Genomic DNA, 22,879 nt, shown 5'->3' on the forward strand with positions numbered 1-22,879 from the left:
TACACATACCATAATACTTAATATGTAAAAACAAAACCCCAAAAAACGTTCACCTGCACGAACGATGGTGTACAGTTCCTTTAATCTAAACATAAGTTAAGAACTTGCTGACCTTAAGCTGTTACATGGCACATTAATGTTATCATATGCACTGGCCATATATCCTGTGTAAGTTTCCTACATTAATCTACTAAATAGTCCCCCCTCTTTCCCCATGTGCCAGTTAGTAGTTACCAATACCATATTGACTCTAAAAAATACGACTAAAGTAGGTACAAGGTCAATTATTGTGACATATCATAATAGTTCAATGTTGTCACGGTATCTTAGGCATCAGTTTTCAATGTCATAATACATTTGGACAAAACATTGATCATGTTGACAGTCAAACTTTAGCTAGCAATCATTACAGTATTGTGGCAACTTCGATTCAAAACAGGAGTCCTTTTAATTTTTCAATTTCAAAAAATCATGACAAATGCATAACCCTATGACAGTTGTCAGGAACTTCGGACATATTTGATCAAGTCCACTTTAGAATCCGTACGGTAGACATATCATAGTACCACACGTGAAGCTCATAGCCGTGAAGGTCATAGTCGCCAGCTTCTCCACATCTTTTCACAGTGTGAACATGTTGAGACCCGAAAAAAAACCTGCATGTATATTTCTCCTTTAACAGAATGAACACCAATTTCCTGAGTTCAAAGTTGCGTTTTATTACCCAGCTGTAGATAAGCACATCCGTTTAAACAGCTGAGGAGAGAATCTGCTGGTAGGAAGCAATTGTGTACTGAAACCTAATATAACTGTTCAGACAGCTCTGGTTTATGTCGAAGTATTTTAACAAGCTTTATCTACTTGTTAAAATGCAAGATTCTCATAATTGCTTCCATATTTTTTTACCTATTTTCCCAAAAAAAAAATCTAGCAGATTTTTTTACTAAATTGAACAGGGTGTGTGTGTGCGAAGATTTAGAGTATGGTAATCCCGCCAGTGTTCCTGTAACTGTCTAGATCTGTACCATTGATCTGGTTCAGCGTAATGAGGTGTCTAAGGGTAACGATTCTGAAGATAAACAGCGTGATAGAAAATAGCTCCATCTTATAAATGCAGCATCAGCATCTCTACATCGATCTCAGTCTCCATACAACTTCAATGCAGACGTCATTAAATATAAACATGGACATATGTAAAACATATTAAACATCTACTGAAGGTCAAACAACCATATCTTTATCTAGACAAACACTTAATGATTTCAGGCCAAACTACTGACCATCCAGTAGTTATTCCTTCCTCTACATCCGCTACACACAAACAACCCTCCAGAAACATAAACTTCAGCTTATTCACTGCCCAAATGACAGATCAGGCAAAATCACAATGCAACTTAATTGAACCTTCAACCAAATTCACATTTTTATATATGAAAGACACTATTTTAATCCCTATCTTGCATTTATTCCTCAGGAAAATATGGGTCAGACCCCAGTTTTAATGTTCCTTACATTTTTTCATTAGAAAGCATGGCTCAAGTTTAGGAAACATCCTTATTTAAGAAACACTTGCCTTACCTCGATCATTGTTTTCCAATAATAAAAAAAAAAGAAAAAAACTTAAATTAAAGAGTTTTCTTAAGTTCAGGAACATTCATAAACTGGGTCCAGTACCAGCAATTGGAGGAATCATGAATTTAATTAAGGCTGGTAGATCGTGTGGAACAAATAACATTAACACACTTCACAGCATTATACGTATTATCTCCTTCTGTCTGGGACCTCACTCTGCCAAAACAATTTGGCAAGAAAAACAACCTCGTTTTATATTATTTAATTTGGATAAACTCAGATAATTTATTTTGCAATATCTTTATCAGCTCTGTGCTTCAGTTTTCTCTGCTCTATGAGGGTAGAGACTGTATCTGTTTTCACTGTAACCATTAAGTCAACCCTCGTCTTGATTAAGAAAAGAAGATTTCAAGGGTAACTGTATCAGTTTGAGGAATACTGATATGCATTATCAATTTGGAATGGTGAATTGAAGTTGAGACTAATACCTTATTCTTTGAACTTCATGGTGAGGAAAAAGAAGCAGTGTAAACAGATAAAAACAACAGGAAAGACTGTACATATGTACATGTTTAGTAAATTTAAACACCTAACATTAACAATACCTATAAATATCAACTTTATCTATTTCAAAACATTTATGAAACAAACCCTTTAATCCCTTTTGTTGGCCCAGATGGAAGTGAGCCGAGGGTCTAAATGTGGGAGGAAACTTAGGTGTACCTGAAGAAAACACATGTGGTCGAGCAGGTGACCCAATACCTTTTAACATCCGATCGTGAAATCAAACCACGACCGTTGTGGTAATAGGAGAGTGCATTATCCACTGCACCACCGGACCACAGCAACAAGTAACAATATTCATCCACTGCTATAAAATATCTGAAGATATATTTTTGTAATATCTGCACTCATTTTGGAAGTGGCTGTTAATTTAAAGCCTTGTAATCTGTCAGAAAGAATCACCTTACACACTTTCTGCTTCTGTACAGATATTTGTTCATAGATCTCAAGACTATGGAGTTCAAAGTTATACCCATATCCTATACATAATGGCACCAAAGTGCCACACTATACCTACCTCCTGTAGCAGAGTATTTGTGTCCATCTCCTCCCGTAGCTGACCCAGGCCGGTCAAACTGAGCGGACGCTGACACAACATCGCCGGTCAGATCTTTAAAACCTACCTAAAGTCACTTTGTGTTCCAGAATATCATAGACTTTCAAAACTTCTCTCAGAAGAAAAATCTCAAGAATCATACACTATGTGATCTGTAACTTCTCAGAGAACTTACATCTCAACCATCACATACCACATGATCAGATACTCCTCACGTATAATATCGCCACAAAATCAAAATGTATGACAGTCAGGCGTAACTTCTGGAACAATGTCAGGTGTGTTACGGGGTCTAAATCGTCCAAAACAGTTCTTTTATCTCAGCCTCAATGAGTGGCTATTTCATTGGTGATGAAACTGTTGTATAATGGTTCTGTACATGACCATGTGGTGCAATCCTTTAGAGAAATAACTAATGTTTTCCATAAACCTTCCTCTATTCTCCCTGCTGGAATGTCCACATGCTTGTAATATGGTTATACAATATAATATTATTATAATATCAAGTTCAGTATAATTCAATCGACTCCTGTATGAAGTAGTGTCTGGCGACTCAGCACACCAGATGTTGGAGGAGAAACCCTGGATGTTATATGTAGAGGCTTGGGTGTGTCAGCTAGGGAAACTGGCCTCTGATAACTCCAGCTCAGACCTAATACATGTGTTTTTAATTTTGCTCTTTTCAAAAATTACTTCCCAACTGCTTCAAAAATTTCAAATGTCACTAGACAACACAATACGCCCACTTCAAACAGACACACTCATGGCCACTAGTGTTGTTCACCATACATTGCAAATCTTTCACAGATTTCCTGCCATTATCCTTTTCTTATAAGTTTGTTTTTTTTGTAATTTTCCCAACCAGATGGGATACAAAATCTCAGGATTGTTTTTTAGATAACTTCAAAATTAATTGCCAGTTATTAATAAAGACATCAGATTCTGAAGTATATCACTAGATGTTTGTATCAAACATCTGTTGGTTGTATGATCTACACCAAGTTAAGTAGCACACCATCAGAACATTTTTTTGTACCAAACAATGGCTTTGTCTGAGAAATGTTTCCTGTAGAATTTCTGTGCTGCAGTTTCAGGTTCAGGGGTCAGTTTGTGTGAACTTCGACCCATACACATCACAGCCAATCATCATCACCTTGTCCTCGCCTGCCTGGCCAGCACAGCAGGAGAGTGCAGCAACCCACACTTCAGTACTATAAACAATGGAGCAGGAGAAAAAAAATAATGTCTGGCCTGTCAGGAGGTCTGATGAAGGGGGAGGGGGGTACACTTCCTCTGTTAGGTACCCAGTCTGTTCTGTACCTGCTCTGCTCCAGTAGTCCAAACATCAGTAAACGAACACAACATAGAGATGTAAGTCCTTATCCAATCCACACACAGATCCTACAGCTAGCCTAGACAAGTTCACAAGCTTTTTCTTAAAAATAAATTTCAATTTCAATCTTTTGATTTAAAAAATTAAATAAACTGACCACTGACAGTCAATCACTTCTAGAACATTACAGCTTTTCGGGTTATACAGTAATGTTAATTGCAGGGTATTACCCAGTAGCTTCACACTTGAGTTACTAGGGTTGTTGCAGGGTAAGCTTCACACTTGTGGTCCTGACCAAAGTTGATATTCCAAGGGTCAGCCAGAACATACAGCTCAGTTGCTAGGGTTTTTCAGTACTGTTGTAGGGAAAGATTTACACTGGTCCAAGCCAAGGTAGATATTCCAAGGTCAATCTCAGTACCAAACACATAAATAGCACATTAATCCCAGAATATTCAGCCCCTGAGTACTACATATCATCACAGCGGGTGTAACATGTACATTGGTGATGGTATCTATAGTTCTATACCTACATCCTGATCCACCTTGATTCCTTGTTGTGTCTTCCACTCATCTCTGATACATCATACACAAGATTATATATCTCATATGGTAATTAGGTAATGGATTTAAAAAAAAAAAAAAAAAAAATACTGAGCAAATATTGAACTAATGATCAATTAAAGGTCCACTGACAGAGAAAGAGGTTGAACATCTTCCAGGAAATTCTGTTCAATGTCTGGGCCCTGTTAGAAGTACTAATGATCAAAATTGGAAGTTCCCCCGGTGGGTCAGGTAACTGGGATACAGATAACAGATGGAGCTGTCTGGTCACCCTTCTATTACAGCAGCATCAGCAGCCCAGGATGATGTAAATCTGTCTGAGGGTATGTCAGCCGGCTAGCTAACCATTGGCAGGCTCAGAGACTGAATAATTTACAGTGTAAATCACCTATGGACCATTACAACCAATCACAATAATAATTGAGCTGTTTTTCTCAAATGAAACACCACATCTGTCGGTATGCTGTATGTGATATACTGGACACATGTACATATATAGGCAAATACCCTTTGGTGAGGGATATTATGTTTTCCCTGGAAATTAAACATTGTAAGGAATTAACGAGGTAGTTAAATAAACTGGTGGTATAAATGCTGATTTGTTACTATGCAATCTTTCCTTATACGGCAGAAATCAATATTTACTTCACAACTCAAGCTTACTCTCGGTAGAACAGCTAGAAAGTTTGCAACATTTTTTATTTTTTTCGTCTGTAAGAATTCTTTCCGTATTTTAGTAGCAATGAGGTGCCATTAATTTCCATGCGATTTCAGAATCAATAAAGTGTCCCAACTTAATTACTGGCCCATCCCAGTACTTACGCAGAAAGACAGCCAAAACCCATAGGTTTTTGCTTTTAGTGTAAGAGTTACTTCCCTTCCCCCAAGAATATCCTGTTTTTTTTCTAAATAACTTGATGATGAACTTTGGAATTTTTGTGATATGTCTGTAATATTCCGGTAGAGTTTTCTTTATCATATTGATGAGAATTCTTAACCCTCAGTCTCAAAAATTACAGCAGTAATATTATCAGGATGCAGAACATGGACTCTGAATATGAATTCAAAATTTGTTGTAATATATATTGAATTTATCCGAGCAAAGCATTAGGAAAACAAGTAAAATCTGTAAAATTAAATGGGCTATATCATGTGCTTCTGCTTCTGCATTGGGGCCAGCAAACGAATGGTTAAACAAATGAGAAGGTAGGTCCAGCTTCCTCTTGTACATTTCTGTGTTAATTATGTATGACTGACAAGGGCCATTAATTAGGTCACCCTCAATTAGTTATCCAACTCAAAACTCAGATAGCAGGCATGTTTCAGAATCAGAGTGCGTTACAATGGGCCAGGCTATTGTTATTCCTGGTGAATTTATCTGGGATCAGTGAGTACATAGTTAGCCATTAATGATAACTTGCCATTCCATTTCGTACAGGTCTTTTCCTCTGAAATGTATCCATGTTTTTTTTTACTCCCAGTCCAGATTGATAAGAATATCATTAAAACTTGAGGAATTAACTTACTAAATTGTGTTTTAGTGAGAGCAACCTCTAGCGCTACATTATAATTGAGCCCAATCTTTTATTTAATTAGCACATTAGACAGAGGAGGGTTAAATAATTATCTTTGAAAAAGTTGTTTCTGCATCAGCAGAGTTGGTTTCAGGTATAAGATCAATACTCATTTCCCTTGGTTAACTCAAAATTCAGCTACACCCTACTACAGTGAGAGCATAAGGAGCTTAGGGACCTTCAGAGAACCTATCTACACCCATCAGTCCCTACTGTAAGGAGAGTTTATAGGGACCTACAGAGAACCTCTATACAACCATCAGACCCTACTGTAAGGAGAGTTTATAGGGACCTACAGAGAACCTATCTACACCCATCAGACCCTACTGTAAGGAGAGTTTATAGAGACCTACAGAGAACGTATCTACACCCATCACACCCTACTGTGGGGAGAGCTTATAGGGACCTACAGAGATCCTATCTACACCCATCAGACCCTACTGTAAGGAGAGTTTATAGGGACCTACAGAGAACCTATCTACACCCATCACACCCTACTGTGGGGAGAGCTTATAGGGACCTACAGAGATCCTATCTACACCCATCAGACCCTACTGTGGGGAGATCTGGAGCTTATAAGGACCTACAGAGAACCTATCTACGCCCATCAGTCCCTACTGTAAGGAGAGTTTATAGGGACCTACAGAGATCCTATCTACACCCATCAGACCCTACTGTAAGGAGAGTTTATAGGGACCTACAGAGAACCTATCTACACCCATCAGACCCTACTGTGGGGAGAGCTTATAGGGACCTACAGAGAACCTATCTACACCCATCAGACCCTACTGTGGGGAGATCTAGAGCTTATAAGGACCTTCAGAGAACCTCTCCACCTATCAAACCCTACTGTTAGGAAACCTTAAGGGGACCTACAGAGACTCTCTCTCTACACCCATCAGACCCTACTGTGGGGTGAGCTTAAAAGGACCTACACCAGAACCTCTATACAGAAGATTTATTTGCTTGACACCTAAACCAGAAAAAACTTACTTTCTTTTAATGAATTCATTCGACTTCATCTCCTTTCGGTTGCTATTACATGCCTTACCTTAGTGTTAAAAGTGCTGTTATACACTGAAAGTTTACTGTAATTAAGAAATTCCTCTGCTGAAATTCATACGTAAGATTTGTTATTTGTAAAACTCAAAGTCACCTAATAAATATAAAACCTAAAAAACAAACTTGTTATGTTACTTTGTGACTCAGCAGGGAGTATGATGAACCATATTTTAACCACTAAGTGGCCCTGTACACTAGCAATTTACAACCACTCTCACCAATAGTTAAATTACTCCAATTAAAATATTCCTCAAAAGGATTTGTGATCCAAAATTAACCTGTCAGTCACAGACTGCTTGCCCCTTTCTGTGTGTTGTAACCTATAATGTCAACAGTCAACAGTTCAAACATCGGACCAGACCATCCTTGATAAAGAACCTCGTCACTGATCCAGAACAACTATATACCTGGTTATCGCCTCGTAGCCTTCTTATGTGTTTGTACTCGTAAACCCAATGTACACATCAATAATTTCATTATTTCTGCAATATAAAGGATTTATACTGGCTCCTTTTGCAATTTGTTAGTTTTTTTAAGAACCAATGATAAATCTACATACAAGCCCCGAGTCCTATACTCATAGAATTTATGGAAATACTTAAATTTAACATGGTAGGACCCATTGTTTTGAGCAATACAGTTGAAAATGACCCATGAAAATAAATTATAGATTGGTCACTGAGAACACTTTTGACATGGAACTCAACCTTTTGACCTTTATTACCTTGCATTGGTGAGTCCTGAGTAGACACAATACACATATGATGCAGTGAAATCAATTTATTTTTTATTTATTTTTTACAAAATGGATTTTTTGTATATCATATTTCTAGTGATTTTTATAGCAGTGGTTTTCAGATATATTGTAATTTTAGGAAAAGATTTCACTGCTTCCAACCACATTCCAGGAGAACTTCCAGAGACCAGTGAAAATGGCATAGCAATGTGTTGTAATACTAGTTAAGATATACAAGCCTGTGCACTGGGTGTATTCCCTTCAATGAAATCCTGTTATGTAATTAGTGAGCTCGTACATTACAAAAACATTGACAGATGTTTGTCTATAAATGTAGTTAAGACTATATTGGGCCTATACTGGGTCTATATTGGACTGTCATATATATATACAAGACCTTGCATTTTACCTATATATTTATACATTGGTGATTAATCTATATCAACGAACACTTAGCGTCAATAGAATCCTGGGAGTTCTTCATAGTACTGAAGTATTTACACACTGAAACTTTTATCTACGATTTTGCAAAACTTCCCTAACACTGTCAATACATCGAACACTTGCTCACTGTGTGTTCAATTTTACGATACCACTCTTCCGTTTTGACTCGTTCAAACAAAACACCTACTTCATACTGAACAATAAAACATGTTATGACTGATTCACAGGAAACAGATCGGTCAAGTAGACCAGAGAGGGAATACCCGGGGAGGTCAACTTTAACAGGCCATCACACTGTCTATTGACCCAGAATGAAGTACAGAAGCTTACATAGTGTTACAGCCTTGCCCTGGTCAATATTTACTTATGGTTTTTCACAGTAATCTTCCATTCCAATATATGGATGGCTGACCTTACATGTCGCCAAGACAATTGGTATGTAGCTATCAATAGGGTGACCATTAAGTGACCAAATGGACACACCTTATTTTACAAAGTCAATTGGCCTGTGCAAGTCTTCAAACAAGGGGAGATAACTCAATAATTTCATTATTTTTATATTTTAAATTAAATAGCTACTCTTGTCCATTTCACAAAATGGTAAGACAGTAGCATATACTTAATTAAACTCATATACTTCTTCAGAAAATGAACGTTTTGTCAAAGAGCTACAGGAATGCATCTTTACATGAAATCTTTCTGGAAAAACCTGTGTTTTGTGCTTTAGTTTTGACAAGATAAAGGAAAACCAAATTAAGTAAAGCTGTTTCATTTTTTTCACTTTTGTTTTGATATGATAACGGAAACCAAACAGATAAATGGGATAGGACTAACTGAACCTAAGTAAAGATAACTAAGGGTAGATAATCCAACGTTTACTTCCGTGAAATCCCCTGTAGGGGTATAGGATCCACCGTTACGGTACACAAACTCAGAAGCCTAAGACTGGTTTGTCACCTTTCCCACAGGAGATCAGAGAATGCTGGCAAAGTCTTGGGCAAGTTGGCCACCATAATAAGATAAGCTAATCCCAGGAGGAGATTGTCTATCCACACTTACACCTGTGTGTGCCGGCCTTGTAAACAAGCCGCAATATTTACCTGTTGATATTAATTCCAGCTTATTGACCAGTGTTGGACAGACACCAACGGGGCTCCACAAAGTGGCTACAGGAATTTGATATGTACCCTAAATGCTAATCCACCTATGGTGTCCAGCCAGTCTTACCATTCAAAATGTGTGTGGTCATATATGGAGTAATAGTGACAGAATATATATCTAAAGCACACATCAGCATCCAGCACATATATTTATTCACCAGTTCTTGGTCTTCCTGTAAGGTTGAATCGGCCCTTGACCACCTGAAAACTGTCCTATAACTATATCAAAAGTCTGGGGCGTGCACAGCACATGTAGTCGTGACCACCTGAAAACTGTCCTAAAACTATATCAAAAGTCTGGGGTGTTCACAGCACATGTAGTCTTGACCACCTGAAAACTGTCCTAAAACTATATCAAAAGTCTGGGGTGTGCACAGCACATGTAGTCTTGACCACCTGAAAACTGTCATATAACTATATCAAAAACATTCTTAATAAACTTGAAAAGCTATGCAAGTTCCTTAACCCTTAAGTGCTTTGGTTCTATGTCATCTAAAAAATATGCTCGAATTGATTGACCCTTTGACATATATAATATATGTGCTCTATTCTTATTCACGCACTCAAGATATTTGGTCTGTAATAGTAGCGTTAGGAGGATAGTATTTTATGTTGTTATTTCTCATTTGGGTATAATCTTTAGGGTCCATGTGGTTTTGGTCTATTTAGTTTGTCTCATACACAAACTGCATATATTAATGTGTTGACATAATATAAAGACATTTATGGATAATAAGTTTAACACTGACAGACTGACCCAGTCCTCAGTATACGTACAAGTAAGATGAAATACTGATAATAGATTGTTATAAGTGAAAATATATGCAAGCTGCATGGAAGCGGGTCCTTATGTATGTATCGCAAGGAATGGTGCAGAGGATCAATGCATTCACACAGGGGTACAATACTAATATACTGTATTTATCTGACTGTTTTGTATAATCCTCTTCACCAAAGCAAAATTAGAATAATTTGATGGTAAAGAACACGTCTAAGTGCTCGTAAATGGTTGCTATGATCAACATTATTGACTGAATAAATGTTGACCTTTGAACGGTTGTCCTAATGCGTGCTGACCATTGATTGGTTGAATGGTCCGATTGTGGCCAATTATACCTCTCAGGTGTTACACTGCCTGATATAGACATAAACAACCTGAATTCAATGTGATTCTCTGTGAATTGATGTCCCCTCACCCATGGAATCAACTAAACATATGCGTGCCTTACATATTAGTCTCAAGATGAATAATTTTTCATCTGTAAATCATTTTTTTAAATCTTCTCAAAAGTGAGTATCTTTGCTCATAGAGTTCACATATTGCTATATAATTTGTTTTGTACATTTCAGCCAGGATCTATTATAGACAATCTGGACAGTCCCATGGTCACCTCACTAACATAATACTGCCCTGTATTGTGTCGTATACCTGGGAATTACGAACAAGCCTTCGTCCCTACACTGAAATTGGTAGTAGATAAATGTTATTGAAAAATGTTAACAGGAGACTTGAGTCCAAAAGTGTGTTGTCCTAATAATACTTCAAAGGAGAAATACTTTGTCTAAACAAAAATAGGTGAGGTGTATATCCTAAATATATGATAGCTGTACCCATCTCTATGTACAGAAATGACCTGCTTTTACAATGCCTACCGGAATCTATTATATATTCTTTCATTGTGAAAATATGTAAAAATTGAAATTGTATTGATGTATTTTGTCTACAAATGTATAGTATTAATAAAATCTGATGTGGACATTTGTCACGAGTGACCAGTGGTCAGCAGATCCTATCTGTCATTGTGACAACAACCTGCGGCCATAGGGCCCTTATCACAATGGTGGTCAGTGACAGTTTAACAGGATTTCACTAAGTACCCCAAGCTGTAACAATAATACGTGATAATCTTCCCCTGTCCTGGCTGTCCCAAGCTGACCACTCGGACACAGCTGGAGTACGTAGGTACAATGTACCTCACACACACATGCTCAAGTTACACGAATACTTCAAATTAGAAAGCTTGTTAAAAGGCATGCAAACCTTGAATCTCATGATGCATAGAAGCTAAAAATGAAAATCATAACATTCATCAAACCTGTCCTAATCCATTTCATTTTGAAATATTTTATAGAGAAAAAGAAAGTCTTTAACACCAGGACTAATATAAATCCACTTTGCAGAATTGGAAGTGAAATTACAGATTATGTGTATTTGTATAAATGCATGAATGTGTATTTGTATTAATGCATGACAGCCTAGCATTTTTCATTATAGCAGGTTGTGTTGTAAGAAACTATGTCAACACAATGTAAAGTTAAGCAGGCAACTATTGTCCGCTGCCATACTTTCCAGCAGAAGGTACTCACCTAGCTGTTATTTTTAGGACACACTAGTACCAGAGTTTGTATACACTGATATGTTAGGACACACTGGTACCGGAGCTTGTATACACTAATCTGTTAGAACACACCAGTACCAGACCTTGTATACACTGATCTGTTAGGACACACCAGTACCGGAGCTTGTATACACTGATCTGTTAGAACACACCAGTACCAGATCTTGTATACACTGATATGTTAGGACACACTGCTACCGGAGCTTGTATACACTGATATGTTAGGACACACTGGTACCGGAGCTTGTATACACTGATCTGTTAGAACACACCAGTACCAGAGCTTGTATACACTGATATGTTGGGACACACTGGTACCGGAGCTTGTATACACTGATATGTTAGGACACACCCGTACCTTGTATACACTGATCTGTTAGGACACACTAGTACCAGAGCTTGTATACACTGCTATGTTGGGACACACTGGTACCGGAGCTTGTATCCACTGATATGTTAGGACACACTGGCACCGGAGCTTGTATACACTGATATGTTAGGCCACCCTGGTACCGGAGCTTGTATACACGGATCTGTTAGAACTCACCAGTACCAGAGCTTGTATACACTGATCTGTTAGGACACACCAGTACCAGAGCTTGTATACACTGATGTGTTAGAACACACTGGTACCGGAGCTTGTATACACTGATATGTTAGGACACACTGGTACCGGAGTTTGTATACACTGATCTGTTAGGACACACCAGTACCTTGTATACACTGATCTGTTAGGACACACCAGTACCAGAACTTGTATACACTGATCTGTTAGGACACACCAGTACCGGAGCTTGTATACACTGATCTGTTAGGACACACTGGTACCGGAGCTTGTATACACTTATATGTTAGGACACACTGGTACCAGAGTTTGTATACACTGATTTGGTCGGACACACCAGTACCAGAGCTTGTATACACTGATATGTTAGGACACACTGGTACCAGAGTTTGTATACACTGATCTGTTAGGACCCACCAGTACCACAGCTTGTATACACTGATCTGTTAGGACCCACCAGTACCACAGTTTGTATACACTGATTTGTTCGGACACACCAGTACCAGACCTTGTATACACTGATCTGTTAGGACACACTGGTACCAGAGTTTGTATACACTGATTTGTTCGGACACACCAGTACCAGAGTTTGTATACACTGATCTGTTAGGACACACCAGTACCAGAGCTTGTATACACTGATCTGTTCGGACACACTGATACCAGAGTTTGTATACACTGATTTGTTCGGACACACCAGTACCAGAGCTTGTATACACTGATCTGTTAGGACACACCAGTACCACAGCTTGTATACACTGATCTGTTCGGACACACTGATACCAGAGTTTGTATATATGGATCTGTTAGGACTCCAGAGCTTGTACACTGGACATTACCATTATGGGGACATACATCACCCTGACCACTTTATGACTGGACATGATCACCAGAACACAGTGACAGGGTTCTATAACCTTTTGACAACCTTGTATGAAACTGTTTACTACAGTAAGACATCAGCCCTCAGACCATTACCTGGTTTTATAGGCTGATGACAGCCTGCCCCGACTACCTATTGGTATGTAACACAGGTTTTCACCCGTCTGTGAGAAACCCTTTCATCTTAAGCTCCATGGCTACAGGAAGGAAGCTAACACCAGATCTCCCAAGTTATTTTTCATTCCTTGAATATCATATTTCCAGATCCTATTATCATTTTTTTATAGACATTTTCATAAATTGCCTTTCTCCCCAAGGAATTCTCCAGTAAGGAAGATTTTTATCCATTAGATAATATAGAGTATATAATTTTGACAATATTGCATTATCTAACACAGTAATATTTCCTCATATGTAACGCTTTTTACCTGAAAATCTTCCTTTATATGTTATTATTTGCCAGTTTAGCTATGTAGAAGCCTGTCTGTACTGTGCACCATGATTATGTATAGCAGTATGTGAATAATGAGTCTCCAATAGTCATTCTCTACAAACAGAAAGGACACAGCTCTCCCAACACTTGTGGTTGTAACAATGATACAATCTTATATCATTTCAAGTCCCTTTGAAATTGATTCAAATAGTAAATCAAAGCCATTCTAATGTAGTTCAATGACGAAATTTTGACAATTAATCAGAAATGAAAAAGTTTGTTAATTTTGAACAACTGGCTGCTTTTAATACAGCATACAGCCTTAATGTAAAGTGTTCCAACAAATCAAACTATATTATTACAATTGTCACCATTGTGAGAGGGAAAAAAAAAATCCTTTTCGAAAGAAAAATTTCATAAAAATCGCATATTGCCATGCATTATAGAAATAACAAAAATGATGGAAAACGACAACAGGGGTCGAACTCGGGACACTTACATAGCAACGCCTATACTTTACTAATATTGCCAAACAGGACTACTGAAAGCACAATATCAAAATAAGTGTCCAATTTATGGGCTGCAAAGACTGTGAAAAACTTGACAGGGGAAGTTACTCTAAGCCAGAACAACTCCTTTTGGTTGTTTTATCAATTATATAGAAGGGAGAATATTCCAAGTCAGGAATACCCTGAGTGGAACTCTTCTGTGCGATTATAACGGATGTAGTGGTACCCTTTACCTTAAAGTACTCCCATTATTTACTTATTTTGGTAGGTAGTAGGTCCCAACAACAATGTTATATATATATATAGGTCTCTAAAGACAAGGGACCACCTGTATACATCCAATACATTCACATTTTAATCATTATGGCTAAGTTGGCAATAAGCCCATCCATGTCCAACAGGTATATTGACATAGACAGGTATGCTTTGAAATCACAGTAACTAATCAAATTGATCTACCTGTAAAATATTTATAGTTAATATATGAATATCAGGTGCCAGGTGGAAAGATGAAATTTGTGTTTCTGATTAAAATGGTGAATCATGCAAGTAACATGCGAGAATTAAAGACTTACGGAATGTAGAGGGGGGCGAGATCGAATGAAATCAAGTATCACAGCATGCGCATCACTTTTCACCTTGAGTGGGATGTCACCATTTACCTGTAAAGGAAGGTCAACACACACAGGTATAAAACAGCATCAGCAGTACACGCAGAAAAACATGCAGTCATTCCTCAATAGTAGGAAATCTAGTTTCAAGAAAGTCTTTATTCTCATATTTCACCTTTGCATAAAGTTTGATCAAAATTGGTTAAAAAAACAAAGTCGTTACAGTGATGAAACTGAATTGGTTTACAAATTTCTATAAATAGTAAAAGTAACCTTGGTCTTGACCGTTGAACCCTGACTAACAATGTTAGAGCAATGCTACTGGACCAGAACAGGATGAGACAAACATGAGCAATACTTATTACTTATCAACATCTCCCCTCCATGTAATATTGTGAGGTCGAAAAAATAATGTTATGTCATTTTTCAGATTATATCACATCATACAATAGCAATGATGTAGTGGAACAGTGTGTTAGGTTGTACACGTCGGATTTATATACAAACTGTGGAACAATATTTTCTGGATTAAGGAAACAGATCGTTTATTTAAATCCGTCACATTTTTCTGTTACATGTTAGGTTATACACATCAGATTTTATACAAAACTTTAAAATAACATTTCCTGGTTTAAAGGAACAGTTTGTCAATTTAAATCAGTAAAAAACAATCTTGACTAATTCTAAACATACAGTAATCTAATCTAAACAGATTGTCATTTTAAATCAGTTGAAGAATATTAAGTATAGAGACAGTGAATGTTACTGGTTACAGGAGCTTTGTTCCAGTATTCTAGGGTGAAATACCTCTTTGTAATTACTCTTTGCGATATTACAGACAAGTTATTATCATTTGTACATCACCAATAACCAGTCATTTTATTGTGTAACAAACACCAATTAAAAATCTGTTATCTCATGCAAAAACAGAAAAATCATTCAAGCAATCAGAATGAATCAAGTGCATTCCTCAAGGGGTTAATCAGAAATTTGTATGATCACAAGCAGAATACCCTCAACAATCAGGCCATAACATGCATTAACTCTTTCAACACTGTAGACCATAATGGACTCATCCAGAACATTTTATGGTAAGAGTTTATTAAAGTTACATAGGGGTCAAAGGGTTAACATCTTAACTGTTATCTCTCAATTATCAATGTATTAAATAACATTAAGTGTTAGTTTTTCTATTAGGAAGTACCTAGACAAGCTGATAAAAATATAAAAGGCCATGTCACATGACCTCAAACAGCCAATTGCAGAGCTGTTTTACACAGAGAGACATCAATTAGGCAACATCTCATAGGCATTTAATGGATGTTCTACAGGGAGATATTCTGTTATGTTACAGGTCAATGTATAACAGGCCAATAAAACATGTCTGTACATAAACGTTACGGCATTATTTCTCTACTATAAGTAATAAAGAAATGTTTGTACATGAACGTTTAAACATCATATCTCTAATAAGACTGAAAAAAACAATGTTCATACATACAAATTACAACATTACTTCTCTACCAAGACACCTGTCGCAGCAATCGAGGCTTATCATGTTGACATTATATACATAGTGATTTGTTTTACACCATGATACCGTCATACATAGGGGTCAATCACCCATACATAGGGGTCAATCACCGAGTCTAGTAGATGACTGTTACCAATTAGTGATAACACCAAACATTTGTTGAGACCTTTTATTTTCAACCTTATTTTTATTGTGGAATTTATAAATAGACTATGTTTGAATACACTTTGCTTTAAATTTCTCAAGTTCATATCTTATGATTCCGTCTTGTAATGCACACAAGTAAAAGCAGGTTATTACAGAGACCTACAGTTAATTGTTTTGTGGAGCCATTTCTGATAATGTTGAGTTTAATGTCTAAGGCTAAAGAGAGTTTAACAATATTGTGCAAGGACTACCTACATGGTTTTTGAGTGTATCAAGAATTTCCCACGTAATGTTTTAGAGTATTGTACAAGGACTATACCTACAGTGTTTTGTGAGTGTATCAAGACTTTCTCACGTAATGTTTTAGAGTATTGTACAAGGACTATACCTACAGGGTTTTGTGAGTGTATCAAGACTTGCCCACATGATTTTTTTTGAGTATTGTACAAGGACTATACCTACAGTGTTTTGTGAGTGTGTTGAGACTTGCCCACATGATTTTTTTAGTATTGTACAAGGACTACCTACAGTGTTTTGTGAGAGTATTGAGACTTGCCCTCATGTTTTTTTTGAGTATTGTACAAGGACTATACCTACAGGGTTTTGTGAGAGTATTGAGACTTGCCCTCATGTTTTTTTTTTGAGTATTGTACAAGGACTATACCTACAGGGTTTTGAGAGTGTATCGAGACTTGCCCTCATGTTTTTTTTGAGTATTGTACAAGGACTATCCCTACAGGGTTTTGTGAGAGTATTGAGACTTGCCCTCATGTTTTTTTTGAGTATTGTACAAGGACTATACCTACAGGGGTTTGTGAGAGTATTGAGACTTGCCCTCATGGGTTCTTTTTGAGTATTGTACAAGGACTATACCTACAGGGATTTGGGAGAGTATCGAGACTTGCCCACATGATTTTTTGAGTATTATACAAGGACTACCTACAGGGTATTTGAGTGTATTGAAACTTGCCCACATGATTTTTTTGAGTATTGTAAAAGGACTATACCTACAGGGTTTGTGAGAGTATTGAGACTTGCCCTCATGGGTTCTTTTTGAGTATTGTACAAGGACTATACCTACAGGGTTTTGTGAGAGTATCGAGACTTGCCCTCATGGGTTCTTTTTGAGTATTGTACAAGGACTATACCTACAGGGTTTTGTGAGAGTATCGAGACTTGCCCTCATGGGTTCTTTTTGAGTATTGTACAAGGACTATACCTACAGGGTTTTGTGAGAGTATCGAGACTTGCCCTCATGGGTTCTTTTTGAGTATTGTACAAGGACTATACCTACAGGGTTTTGTGAGAGTATCGAGACTTGCCCTCATGGGTTCTTTTTGAGTATTGTACAAGGACTATACCTACAGGGTTTTGTGAGAGTATCGAGACTTGCCCTCATGGGTTCTTTTTGAGTATTGTACAAGGACTATACCTACAGGGTTTTGTGAGAGTATCGAGACTTGCCCTCATGGGTTCTTTTTGAGTATTGTACAAGGACTATACCTACAGGGTTTTGTGAGAGTATCGAGACTTGCCCTCATGGGTTCTTTTTGAGTATTGTACAAGGACTATACCTACAGGGTTTTGTGAGAGTATCGAGACTTGCCCTCATGGGTTCTTTTTGAGTATTGTACAAGGACTATACCTACAGGGTTTTGTGAGAGTATCGAGACTTGCCCTCATGGGTTCTTTTTGAGTATTGTACAAGGACTATACCTACAGGGTTTTGTGAGAGTATCGAGACTTGCCCTCATGGGTTCTTTTTGAGTATTGTACAAGGACTATACCTACAGGGTTTTGTGAGAGTATCGAGACTTGCCCTCATGGGTTCTTTTTGAGTATTGTACAAGGACTATACCTACAGGGTTTTGTGAGAGTATCGAGACTTGCCCTCATGGGTTCTTTTTGAGTATTGTACAAGGACTATACCTACAGGGTTTTGTGAGAGTATCGAGACTTGCCCTCATGGGTTCTTTTTGAGTATTGTACAAGGACTATACCTACAGGGTTTTGTGAGAGTATCGAGACTTGCCCTCATGGGTTCTTTTTGAGTATTGTACAAGGACTATACCTACAGGGTTTTGTGAGAGTATCGAGACTTGCCCTCATGGGTTCTTTTTGAGTATTGTACAAGGACTATACCTACAGGGTTTTGTGAGAGTATCGAGACTTGCCCTCATGGGTTCTTTTTGAGTATTGTACAAGGACTATACCTACAGGGTTTTGTGAGAGTATCGAGACTTGCCCTCATGGGTTCTTTTTGAGTATTGTACAAGGACTATACCTACAGGGTTTTGTGAGAGTATCGAGACTTGCCCACATGTACAGATACTACCACCAACATGGATGGTCCTGTTGTGTATTGATTGCGGCTACTACCTATATGGACTTTTGGAGTGATGCATTATGAGGACTAACAACATGGACTTCTTGGGTTATCAATAGGGACTCTTCCAACATAGTATTTTGAGGACCGCTAACATGGACTTTTTCAGCATTGTATTATGAGGACTATCAAGATTTTTGAATATTGTATACTAATTAACAAGAAGGAACATTACCGATTTTGTATTTTAACTATTACCAACATGGACTTTTTGGGTATTGTACTATGAGGACTTACCGAGACACTTTGAATTTTCTACATTAACTAACAACAAAGAACAAGTTATTGTAACTACCACCACATGGACTTACGTTTACACGGGGAATACTTACCACAGTCTTTTTGAGGTTGTATCTCCTCGTACGTATGTCCTCCAGTAGAACCTCAAACGGCGTCAGCTCATATTCTCTAGGGGTGAGGTTAGTGTGTTCTACACTTTTTAACCTCACCCCGTGGCGTAGTTGTTTCATTATCTGTACCCATAGCCTCGCCTTCATAACAGATATATAGGTCACATTTACAACATCGTGTTGTATGGTAATCAAACATTAATCAAATTCAAATGAAATTTTAAAAAAACAATACACTAAATGTATCACTACTTGTTGAAATTTTTGGGAGATAACAGATGCCTTTGTATAGTTATTTTATCCTTAAACCTATATTCTTGGTTGCTCTAGTCTACCCATTACAATAATGGGTAGTGACATATGACAGGACAGCAATGCGTTAATGTTCCAGAGAATAAACCTTATTACATGACTATTGTGTCATGAAGTGAATAAAAACATGTCATATTTATTGAATGTCACCTCACATTTATAACACCTATATTCTCTGACATCAGATTTGAGGCAACATACCGTCCTGACACTGTGATATTGCATATAAGACAATCGACACAAAGTCAAAATGGTGCTGTTGAAGTTTCTCCAAGAGACCATGTTTTTTGAAAATATTCACAAACAATCTTTGTAATGCGATGAAAAGGATTTTGAATTTGTTTTACTTTCAAACAAGATTTATGAAACCCATCCCAAAGTTTTCAGTTTTAGCTCAAAAGTGCCAGGCTAAAACATATGCTTCTGTTTTGTTTCATAAATCTCATATGAAGTGAAAAATCATTTAAAATATTAGAAAGAATAATTTGGCTTTACATCTACATGTTACATGTAAGGTATATTTTACAGGGTGTCAGTGAATGACTTACCCAGTCGTTACGTTGTAAATCATCTAATATTGTTAGGTCATCCTCCGCCTTTACATTTAGACTCTGTAACAAAGGTGTAAGTAACAGGAATCATAATAGATCATCAATCCATGAAGACGTTTTGAGGACATCCATTGTGAAATATTGGCCTTACAAAGTTTAACATTCTGTACATTTGTAAAAATATTTTCTGAAATCAAATTGAATTGTCTTTCTCAGATTACTAGAATTTCATGAAAATACAAACAATCACTTCACATTCATCCCAATTTACATCCAAATAAATTCACTAACAAATATTAGGGCGAAGCCAAGCGAAGGAGACCTAACATTTCTCCATTACACCTCTCTTACTATTTATTTGCCCCTATTTGTTAGGTGAGGCCAAGCGAAAGAGACCTAACATTTCTCCATTACTCCTCTCTTACTATTTATTTGCCCCTATTTGTTAGGTAAGGCCAAGCTAAGAAAACGTAACATTTCTCCATTACACCTCTCTTACTATTTCTTTGCCCCTATTTGTTAGGTGAGGCCAAGCTAAGGAGACCTAACATTTCTCCATTACACCTTTCTTACTATTTATTCCCCCCTATTTGTTAGGTGAGGCCAAGCTAAGGAGACCTAACATTTCTCCATTACACCTCTCTTACTATTTCTTTGCCCCTATTTGTTAGGTAAGGCCAAGCTAAGGAGACCTAACATTTCTCCATTACACCTCTCTTACTATTTATTCCCCCCTATTTGTTAGGTGAGGCCAAGCTAAGGAGACCTAACGTTTTTCCATTACTCCTTTCCTGCTTTGTTGGTGTCACCCTGGCCCTCCACAACACTTAATGTTAAAACAAATGTGTTTTATGTAAATGTTAAACATATCAGTTTCCTGAGATTGAGTATTATAACAAATTTTAACCCTCAAACTATTCTAAGTAGTGCCTGACCTGATGACATTACAAACTTATACCATCCTCAGCTTGCTGGGTGGGGCTAGTCACTAAATGGGATATACATGTATTTACTTGTAATTACATTTCAAACATCCTTAGCCTCAGTATTTGTGCTCACACTCCTCAAACTTCATCATCTACTACATAATGCTTCAAACCATTCCTTAATACCTCTAGTGAGTTTCTGAAAATGTGATAATGTAAGATGCTGGTTCAATATATATTTGTATTTTTTTTTCTTGACCTGAGAAAATACTGGTCATTTGAATTACAACAGGAAATATTTGTATTCAAGTTTTACATGTATCTACCGTATATATTTATAAAGTTTCAAGACTAAATTTAAAGTGATTTCAACTTTGAAGGTCATGAAGAGATGCTGACAGACATGATATAACTTATATACTAAATAATCAACAGTAAATTGTATTTGTTTTGTCTGTGGGGTAGGTATAATGCACTCTTCATACACACCTCTTTACCGGTGGAGATTTGTTCCAAGAAGGAGCAGAGTTCCTGAGCCTCGGCCACCAGGGCCCGACACACAGCTCGGTAATGGTTTCCTGGATTAACCTCATTGGACAGGTGCTGTTCACAAATCTACAATGACAAGAAGATTGCAAGGTCACCAGGGATATATGTGCAGCGAAAACAGTAACATACACTGTTACCATGGATACATATAAGGTCACACGGGATACATATAAGGTCACCAGGGATATATGTGCAGCGAAAAGAGTAACATGTATTATAGTTACCATGGATACACATAAGGTAACCATGGATACATGGAAAAGTTAGTATGCAATTGGATACCAAAAGTACAGTGGCAAAGTCACCATGGAAGGTCACCGAAGGTCACCATGGAAGGTCACGACATTGGATTTATTGATTCATTCATGGTATGCCACTAAATTATAATCCTTTAAACTCAAATGGCATTCATACCAACTTTGAATGCCACAACCCAATTGATGACATCATCATCATTATGATGTCATAATGGTAAAGTTTGAAACCACTGAGATAGGTGTTATATTTGTGGAACAAGCATACATGCTATGATACATTTTATTTGGACTAGATAATCAATTTTCATCAATTCATTTCATTTTGTGAGATTGGGTACACTAGCACAGTGTACTAGAGATCTGATAAAGCATTCAAGACTCTCAGCAACTCGGAGTGGACAACTGCCTTGGGTGATAGGTCTTTCTTCATTTTAGAATAATGTGTTACTCTCATGTAGGAAGCAACCTTTCTTTTCTTGATACAATTGTTTGAGATACAAAACAAACTCAGTGATGGGTATGTTGTGATAAAAACTACCTATAATACAAGACGTTCATGAGTGTGGAAGGCTGACTGCCTATATTCCATTTTCCCATGAACAAATGTCATTGAATTCATTCTACACCGGATCTGAATACATTTCAACACAAGATATATAAGCTCTCAAAGAAACCATTGTTCCAAGGCCCAGATTCAAATCGACATTCATTTTACAATAGTATTCCCATATCAGTATTGACTGTCAAGGTCGTAGGTCACATATCACTATACAGGTCACAAGGTCAAAGGTCACCAATATAAATAATTCTGCAGAAGTGCTGACTGTAAATGAGTTTTGATGTATATAGGTGTAGTGTACCTGTATATACAGCTACCATAAATAGGGGGGCTTTCTTACCAGC

At 37.3% G+C, this 22,879-nt stretch overlaps 1 protein-coding gene across 4 annotated transcripts in view; it reads right to left on the bottom strand.

Moving 5' to 3' along the window:
- Positions 1 to 22,879, bottom strand: part of LOC110443818 (protein spire homolog 1-like) — an 81,920-nt gene that overhangs the window by 16,790 nt on the left and 42,251 nt on the right. For 3 of the 4 annotated variants that reach the window (XM_021488243.1, XM_021488241.1, XM_021488240.1), the window contains exons 4-7: positions 21,660 to 21,785; positions 20,242 to 20,304; positions 19,364 to 19,522; positions 14,929 to 15,015 (exon numbers count right to left, since the gene is read on the bottom strand). In XM_021488243.1, coding sequence (XP_021343918.1) covers positions 14,929 to 15,015; positions 19,364 to 19,522; positions 20,242 to 20,304; positions 21,660 to 21,785 — 435 coding nt within the window. The remainder of the gene's footprint in view (positions 1 to 14,928; positions 15,016 to 19,363; positions 19,523 to 20,241; positions 20,305 to 21,659; positions 21,786 to 22,879) is intronic. The other variant, XM_021488242.1, reaches the window with a different exon arrangement.

The sequence above is a fragment of the Mizuhopecten yessoensis genome, unplaced genomic scaffold (genome assembly GCF_002113885.1).
Source record: "Mizuhopecten yessoensis strain PY_sf001 unplaced genomic scaffold, ASM211388v2 scaffold716359, whole genome shotgun sequence".
In the NCBI taxonomy this organism is placed as follows: domain Eukaryota; kingdom Metazoa; phylum Mollusca; class Bivalvia; order Pectinida; family Pectinidae; genus Mizuhopecten; species Mizuhopecten yessoensis.